At 43.1% G+C, this 8,862-nt stretch overlaps 1 protein-coding gene across 1 annotated transcript in view; it reads right to left on the bottom strand.

Moving 5' to 3' along the window:
• C15H2orf16 (chromosome 15 C2orf16 homolog) overlaps positions 1-4,914 on the bottom strand; it is a 5,910-nt gene extending 996 nt beyond the window's left edge. The window contains exon 1 of the mRNA XM_026454736.1: positions 1-4,914. This exon is cut by the window's left edge and continues 996 nt beyond it. Within this exon, the coding sequence (XP_026310521.1) occupies positions 1-4,914 (4,914 nt within the window).
• Positions 4,915-8,862: the final 3,948 nt, after the last annotated feature.

Below are 8,862 nucleotides of genomic sequence, written 5' to 3'. Positions count from 1 at the left end.
AGGGCCCCTTTCAGAGAGACTGTGACAGCTCCTCTCAGAGGGACTGCAGTGATTCCTCCGAGACAGACTGCGACGGCTTCTCTCAGAGGGACTGGAATGGTTTTTCCGAGAGGGACTACGGTGGCTCCTCTGAGAGGGACTGTGTTGTCTTCTCTCCGAGGGACTGTGATATCTTCTCTCCAAGGGACTGCGTTGGCTTCTCTCAGAGGGACTGCGATGGTTTCTCCAAGAGGGGTTATGACGGGTTCTCTCGGAAGGACTGCGTGGGGTTCTCTCCTTATAGAAGCTGGGGTGGTTGTGTTCCTTGTGTGTGAGTTTCTCTGTAAGGTGTCGGTGCCAGGTTCTCTTCGCAGGGGAACCAGGTAGGATTCTTCCTCGGGCCTGAACTCTGGTTCCTGGTGTGGACAAGTTCTTAGACTCCTGGCTGGAGGTTTCATTTCTATAGAAGTTTTTCTTTGATCTGCTACTATTGTCCTTTTGAACACTTCCCAGAGGCTGCCCCATCGAGGAAGTTTGGAAAGCAATACCACTTTGGGAATCTGTAGGCTTGGGCAGTCGAAGAGGTCTGGGTTGGAAAGAGTGAGCTCTTCTTGGCTGTTGAGCTGATCTGCACTGGCCCGTTCCTCCCCACAATATGTCCTCCTGCTTAATGGTTGAGCCTGCTGGTGTTAGCTTGTCAGCTGACCTCTTGTCTCTTTTGATACTGCTTGGTAAGCAATAGTCCCTGGTGTTTTGTTTTGGATAATAGTTTTTGCTTGCCCACAAATTGTCTGGCCTTGTCCTGTCCACAGGCTTCTTCCCAACAAAAGCTATAACTCTGTGTGCTGTTTGGAATGCCCGCTTTAGGCTCTGAAAAAGCAGTTGCATGAACTTGGGCAGGGAAGGTTTCTTAGGTTGTCTTTTTAAAGAGGCAGTACTTGTCTGAGTTGCTCCAATCCTCTTCCTTCTTAAATGGGCTGGTACTTCCCTAGAGGGACTCTCTCTTGTGGTTCTACTGTTTTTGTAGAACTTTCTGTGTTTTCTAAGTCCCTTGGTGATTCTCTTCATTGGATATTTTGAATCAGAGATCTTTTTGGTTCTCACTTTAGCCAGTTTTTCATTCTGAGTGCTTTCAGAGTCACTCTCTGGTAGGTTGTGAACTTGAGTGAATTCATAGTGCCCAGGTGCTCTAATTTTTGTCTTTTCTACTAGGTCAGGGCTGCTGCGTTGTCCTCGCCTGATGTAGAATTGTACAGGGGCAGGGGACTGGGAAGGCCCAGACTGCAAATCTATTGTGGAAGTAGGACTCTTGGAAGCTTGAGTATAGATTTTAGCTTTCCTTCGTGATGGTGATATAGGGCTTCTCTGTATGATGGGTCTATCTCTTTCACGATACTTTGAGATTTGGGGTCTTTTCCCAATTCGCAGCCTAAAGCCAAGATGCAACCGAATCTCACCATGGCCTTCAGGAGTGCGTACAAGATGGAGCTGTGGATAGATAAGAAGATAAGGCCCCGAAGTGGTCTGTAATTTATGATGGCAGTTAAGTCCTGAACATCGGCCACACTGTAGGCAGATAGGGTATTTTAGGACTAGACCTGAAGCTAGAGGTGGAGGCACATTGGGGGGTATTTGACTCCTTAAGAGTTTTGCTGCTATTTTTAGCTGCAGATCTTGGAGCAGCTGGAACTGTTCTGAGAAGTCAGTCTTAGCCTGGGAAAGATAACTTGGCTTGAGGGAGTGTTGGGACTCAGAAATCCTTGTCTGGGAATCACTCTGTGAGTCCTCACTTTCTTCCATTGGAACAAGATCTTCTCTATCATAAAATGTGCTGAGGGAGGACTCTGACTTTACCAGGACAGGAAGCTGGCCCGCTGCACATGAGACAGACATATGCTGAATGACTTCTTGGGATATACCACTGAACCTTGAGTTTGTCTTTTTTATTCCCACTCTAGTCCCAGAATATTGCTGTATTATGGAAGATGTGGAGCCACGTGTCCATATCCTTAAGGCCATTCTTTTCTTATGACCATGATAAAAAGTATGTCTCTGAATGTAGTTTTTGACCATGGAAGGCTGAGAAATAGTAACTGGACCCTTCTCTGGCAGGCTCTGAGAAGCTTCCATCAGTTCAGCTGGAATCCCAAATAAATTCTGAATAGATTGACAGGTATCTGCAGTGGCTCTTTCTGCTAAAGATGTTTGAGAACAAAGCTTCCTTTCCATAGTGGTCCCTAAAATATTACCCAGCATTAGCATAGTGGAGAGATATTTTCTTGGTAGTCGCTGCCTCCAGGCATGACTCTCCCAGACATTGTGTTGTCTACCCAGGAAAGACTTGATGAGACCTTTTTGAACCCCTGATTCTGCCCGGAATGTCCTAGATAGTGATCTCCAGCTTTGTAGTAGACGTCTCTGAAGTGAGTTCTCTAGCTCCTCCATTTGCTTCCTTTTAGTTGTCTCTTTAGATATGACATCCACTCCTGGAATCTCAGGACATGGGTTTTCCACAGTGTTAGCTGTCTTATCAGAGCTTTGATTATGAAGGGCCAAGGGAAGAATTAAAGATTGTATCATAGTAGGGTCTATATAGGTCTCTTCAGGCTGCAAAATATCTGTCCCAGGGTTTTTTATATCCAAAGCTCTGGATACTTCCTGTATCCCAGAATCCCAAAGTCCTCCTAATTCAGATGCTGTTCTGACAGAGCTTGAAATGAGTGTGGTTGAAGAGCTTTGTAGGAACCTAGAGAAGTCAGTCCCTACTTGTAACTCTTCTGATGTTAACTTCTCACAGTCCCTATTCTGACACACCTGTCCTAGATTCAAATCCTCAGTTTCCATAACTTTAGGAGGCTCTGTTTTTATCACTGTAGATTTCACAGCCTGAAGCCCTTGTTTATGAGTCAATATCGTATGTTTCTCAAATGGAGATGTTTGCGGTGAGGTTAATTCTTCAGATTTCACTTGAATACGTGGCCTTGGAGTTAATTCTGCAGGTACTATCAGTTCTTGAAGATGTGGCCTTGGAAGTAAATCCACACAATTTATTGCTTCAATTCCTGATTCTAGGGCTACTTCTATTGGTTCTACAACCTGAGGAATTGGTCCTGGTGCTAATTCCTCAGATTTTACGATTTGAAGGGATGGCCCTGGGATTAGCATAGTTTTTACAATTTGAAACCCTGTCAACTCCATTGTTTCCAAAATCTGGTGTTTTGGCTTTATGATTAATTTCGTAGATTTCACATCTTGCAAACATGGCCCTGAGTGGTGCTCCGAAGGTCTCACATGTTGCAGTTTTGGAGTCAACTCAATATATTCTACCATTTGAGGGGTTGGCCTTGGTATTGTCACAGACTTTACAATTTGAAATGGTGGTCCAGGGGTCACTTTCACAGATTGAACAACTTTTGGGACATCTACCAGGATTACCTCTTCAGACTGAGCAACTTGAAGCTGTGTCCTTGCAGATTCTGTGCCTTGATCTAGTGGCTCTGGACTAATCCTCATAAATTCTACAATTCTACCCAGTGGTCCTGGGGTTGTTCCTGGAGATTTCATACTTTGATTCTTTGACTTTGTTAGCCCCATTGATACCTCCCTGTGCTGCCGTGCCTCAGAGGTGAGCTCTACAGATTCTTCATGTCCTATAACTTGACTTGTTTGCTTCAGGGGCACCTCTAAAGATTCCTCCCTTTGTAGCCATTGCTTACAGGTCAGATTTACAGATTCTGGGACTTGATGTCCTAACCCTAATATTATCCCTGGAGATACCACATGATGCTGTGGTTTGGGGGTTAATTGCAAAGTTTTCTCTACTTGCACTCCTGACTCAGAAGTCAACTCCACAGATTCAGGAACTCGATGTCCTAACCCAGGTGTCATCCCTGAAGCAGAATCTGGGACGTGATGTAATGACTTTGGAATCAATACCACAGATTCTTCCCTTTGCAGTCTTTTCTCAGAGATCGCCTCCACACGTTCTAAGTTTTGAGTACAGAGCCTTGGGGATCTCTCTGCAAATCCAGTGGCTTGACTTGCTGGCTTTGGGGTCATTCCAAAGAATTCATTTGCATGTATCCTTGCCTCAGTGGTCAACCTCATAGCTTCTGTAAAGTAATGCTTGAGTTCCGGAGTAATCCCTTCATATTCCACAGTTTGCTGCAGTGGCTTCATATATAACTCCCCCAAATCCTTGACTCGGGCCCGTGGCCGAGAGAGCAATTCCATAGTTTCTAGGATTTGGTAGCTTTTCTCTGGAGTTAATCCTAAGAATTTTGAGCCTTGATCCCTTACCATTGGAGTCAGATCAACAAATTTTGGTACCTGAAGATCTGGCTGCAGCAGCATCCCTAAGGATTCAATGGCTCTACCTGTTATCTTTGGGGTCAACCCCACAGATTTCTCTACAGTATCTATGCCTTTATGTGCCAATCCTTGTACTATTTCTGAAGATTCTGTGGCGTGATAAATTGGTATTGAAATCAAATTTGCAGATTTAGGGACTTGATACATTGGCTGTGGGATCATCTCTGCATATTTTGTAAACTGATGCCCTGGTCTAGGGATTATTTCAGAGGATTCCATGATGTGATAATTTGTTTTTGGAGTTTGCTCCCCATATTTCACTCTTTGAAGCAGTGACCCTGGTGCTAATTCCACAGATTTTATAGCTTCCTGCAGAGACACTGAAGATAATTTCACGTGTTTTATGCTTTGCGACTTTGGCTCTAGAGTAAACTCCAAAGATTTCACACCTTGTTGCTGTGATTCTGGAGACAAATTTGAAAATCTGACACTAGTCAACAGTGGTCCTGATGGGAACTTCCTAGTTGACTCTGGTGCCAACATCATTGATTCATGATCTTGCCATCCTGAAGTCAACTCTTGATAATTTATACCTTGATGTTGGGTCCCTGGTGTCAGCTCCATAGGTTTTACATCTTGAAAACATGGCTGTGATGCAAAGGCCGCAGATTTAACACATTGTGACCCAAAGCATGATGTCAACCCTGAAGAATTTACACTTTGAGGTTGTGGCCATAGAGTTGACTTCACAGATTTCACATCTTGAGAACATGGCTCTGGTACAAATACCACAGATCTCATACTATGCTGCCTGAGGTGTGAATGCAACTCCTCAGAATTCATACCTTGAGGATATGGTTCTGGTTTTAACTCCACAGATGTCACTTTTTGAAAACATGGCTCTAATGTAAATACCTCATATTTTATGTCCGGCAGCTCAGAGGCTGAAATCATTTTTGCAGAATTTGCATCATAAAGCAATGGCTGTTTATTTATCTCCACGGACTTTACATCGTTAAGCAGTGGCTCTGGTAAAAATACCACGGATTTCATACCATTTTTCTGAGGACCCAAAGTGAACACAGGTTGCACAACTTGCTGTGAGCCAAGGTGCTTCTCCAAAAATTGGACTCCTTGAAACTTGGTTCCTGGAGTTAACTCAGAAGATTTCTTACCTTGCAAGTGTGGTCCAGGATTGAACAGAATAGATTTTGTACTTTGAGATTCTGACCCAGGGTTCAGTTCAGAGGGTTTCATGCTTTGTATCTGTTGCCCTCGATTAAAGTTGATAGAATTTATGCATTGAAATTTTGACTCTGAATTCAACTCAGAAGAATTCATACCTTGCAGCTGTGGGCCAGAGTTGAACTCTTTTGGTGTTATATCTTGGAATTTTGTCCCTGGAGTCAGTTCATATTTTACATCTTGTAAATGTTGCACAGAGTTTAACACAACAGATTTTATACCTTGAAGCTCTGGCCCTGGATGCAACTCAGAAGATTTCATAACTTGAAATTTTGTCCCTGATTTTACACCTTGCAAGTGTGGCTCAAGTTTGTACTCCATAGAATTTATACATTGTAATTTTAGCCCTGGATTCAACTCAGAAGAATTCACATACTGCACCTGTGGCCCAGGGTTACATTCCATAGGTGCTGCACACAGAAACTTTGACCCTGGAGTCAATTCAGATTTTAAACCTTGCAAATGTGGTATAGGGTTGAATATCATAGGTGTCTCACTTTGAATTTCTGTCCCTGGGTTCAATGCAGAACAATTCATACCTTGAAGTTTTGAAACTGGAGTTAATTCAGGCGATTTCATACCTTGTAAATATGGCTCTGGGTTGCACCCAATAGAATTTACACACTGAGCTTGTGACTGTGGAATGAATGCAGAATTCATACCTTGCAAATGTGGCCCTGGGCTGCACCCAGTAGGATTTACACACGGAAGTGGTGGCTCTGGAATGGATGCAGAAGAATTTACGCCTCGCAAATTTGACCCAGGGTTGCACCCACTAGAATTTACACACTGAAGTTTGGGACCTAGAGTGGATGCAGAATAATTCACACTTTGTGGATGTGGCCCAGAATTATACTCAATAGAATTTACACACTGAAGTGGTGGCTCTGGAATAGATGCAGAAGAATTCACACCTCGCAAATTTGGCCGAGGGATGCACCCATTAGAACTTACACACTGAAGTTTAGGTGCTAGAATAGATGCGGAATTTACACCTTGCAAAGGTAGCCCAGGGTTGCTCCCAGTAGAATTTACACACTGAAGTGGTGGCTCTGGAATGGATACAGAAGAATTCACATCTTGCAAACATGGTCCAAGGCAGAACACCTTAGATTTTATACCTTGAAGCTCAGGCCCAGGAGTCAACTTGGCACATTTTAATCCTTGCAACTGTGGTCCAGGGTTGAAATCTAAAGATTGTGTACCTTGAAGCCTTGTTCCTAGGCACAACTCAGAAGATTTCACACCCTGCAACTGTTGCTGAAGATTGAATTTCATAGATTTTACATGTTGAAGCTTTGTCCCTGTGCATAATTCTGAAGATTTTCTATGTTGAAGATGTGACTCAGGATTGAACACCGTAAAGTTTACACTTTGAAGGTCTGGCCATGGATTCAACTTATGAGATTTTTCATCTTGCTGCTGCTTTTCAGCATTGAACTCAGAAGGTGCCACACTTATCTTTGATTCCAAGGCCAACTTAGAGAGTTTTGCAACCTGCAATTCTGGGTCATGGTTGCCCTCTGTAGAGTTCACTGTCTGAACCTTTGTCAACCCAGATTTCGTATCTTCCAACTTTGCCCCAGGATTAAATTCTACCGATTTCACACCTTGAAGGTGTATCCCTGGTGTCAACGCAGATGATTTTCTATCTTGTAACTGTGAAGTTGAGTTTAACCCCAAAGATGTCCTATCCTGTACCTTTGTACCTAGAGTCAATTCAGATTTCACATCTTGCCGCATTGGCCTAGGCATGAGCACAGATTTCACGTTTTGAAGCTTTGTCACTGGGATCACTTCAGAAGATTTCATACCTTGCAAGTGTGATCCAGAGCTGAACTCCATAGATTTTACATCTTGAAGCTCTGTCCCCATGATTGAGTTAGAATATTTTGTATCTTGCCACTGTGGGCCTGAGTTGAACTCCACAGATTCCCCACCTTGAAGCTTTGTCTCTGGTGTTAACTCAGAAGATGTCACACCTTGTAACTTTGGACCATGGTGGAATTCTACAGATTTTACATCTTGATGGTTTGTTCCCTGAATCAACTCAGAAGATTTTTCACTTTGTATCTGTTGTCCAGAATTGAAATCCATTGATTTCATACTTTGAAGCCTTGTCCCTGAAGTTACCTCAGAAGATTTTATACCTTGAAAGTGTTGTCCAGAACTGAACTTCATAGATTTTACATCTTGAAGCTTTATACCCATGATCAGATCAGAAGATTTTATATCTTGTAACGGTGGGCCTGATTCCAGCTCTACAGATTTCACACCTGGAAACTTCCTCCCCAGGGTCAAATCAGATTTCTCACTTTGTAACTTTGGACTAGGTTTGAATTCTACCGATTTCACACCCTGAAGCTTTCCCCCTGGAATCACTTCAGAAGATTTCACACTCTGTAAGTGTGGTGCAGAACTGAAATCCACGGATTTAATGTCTTGAAGCTCTATACCCATGATCAACCTAGAAGATTTCAAATCTTGCAACCATGGGCCTGAGTTGCATTCCATTAATTTCATTTCTTGAAGCTTTGTCTTCAGTATCGACTCAGAAGATTTCACTCCTTGCAACTGTGGCCCAGGTTTGAAGTCTGTAGATTTGACACCCTGAATCTTGGTCTTTGTGGTCAAATCAGAATATGGGATATCTTTCAACTGTGAACTGGGGTTTAACTCTGTAAACTTCATGTCTTGGGACTTTGTCTTAGGGTTCAACTTAGAAGATTTGACACATTGCCATTGTGGCCCAGAGTTGAACTCCTCAGATTTCATACCTGGAAGCTTTGTCTGATGAGCCAATTCAGATGATTTCATGCTTTTCAAATGTAGTAAGAAGTTCAGCGCTACAGTTTTATCACTTTGTAATTGTAGCTCTTGGCTTAATACTCCAGATTTCACCCCTGAAAACTGTGGCTCTTGTGTAAACACTGGAGACTTCACATCTTGCAGCTGTGTTCCTGGGTATGCCTCCACGGGTTTCACTTTGTGCAACTGTGGTCTTGGGGTCAACTCGGAAGATTTCACATCTTGCGAATGAAGCCCAGGTTTGAATGCCACAGATTTTATATCACACGGCTTTGATGTTGAAATCGGGCCACATGATTTCACACTTCTCAACTGTAGCCCAGATTTCAAATCAATAGGTTCGAGCCCTGGCAACTGATGTTCCTGGAGTGATGTCAAAGGTTGTAGACTTTGGAGCTTTGGCCTTGGAATCGACTCAGATGACTTCACATCTCTTAATTGTATTGAAGGTTTCAATTCTACAGTTGTGACAACTCGAGATTGTGAACCACATTTTAGCAGAGATCTCACACCTTGGAA

Source organism: Piliocolobus tephrosceles, chromosome 15, assembly GCF_002776525.5.
Source record: "Piliocolobus tephrosceles isolate RC106 chromosome 15, ASM277652v3, whole genome shotgun sequence".
In the NCBI taxonomy this organism is placed as follows: domain Eukaryota; kingdom Metazoa; phylum Chordata; class Mammalia; order Primates; family Cercopithecidae; genus Piliocolobus; species Piliocolobus tephrosceles.
Note: the sequence above shows the minus strand (reverse complement) of the source record. Positions and strands in the feature narration are given on the sequence as shown.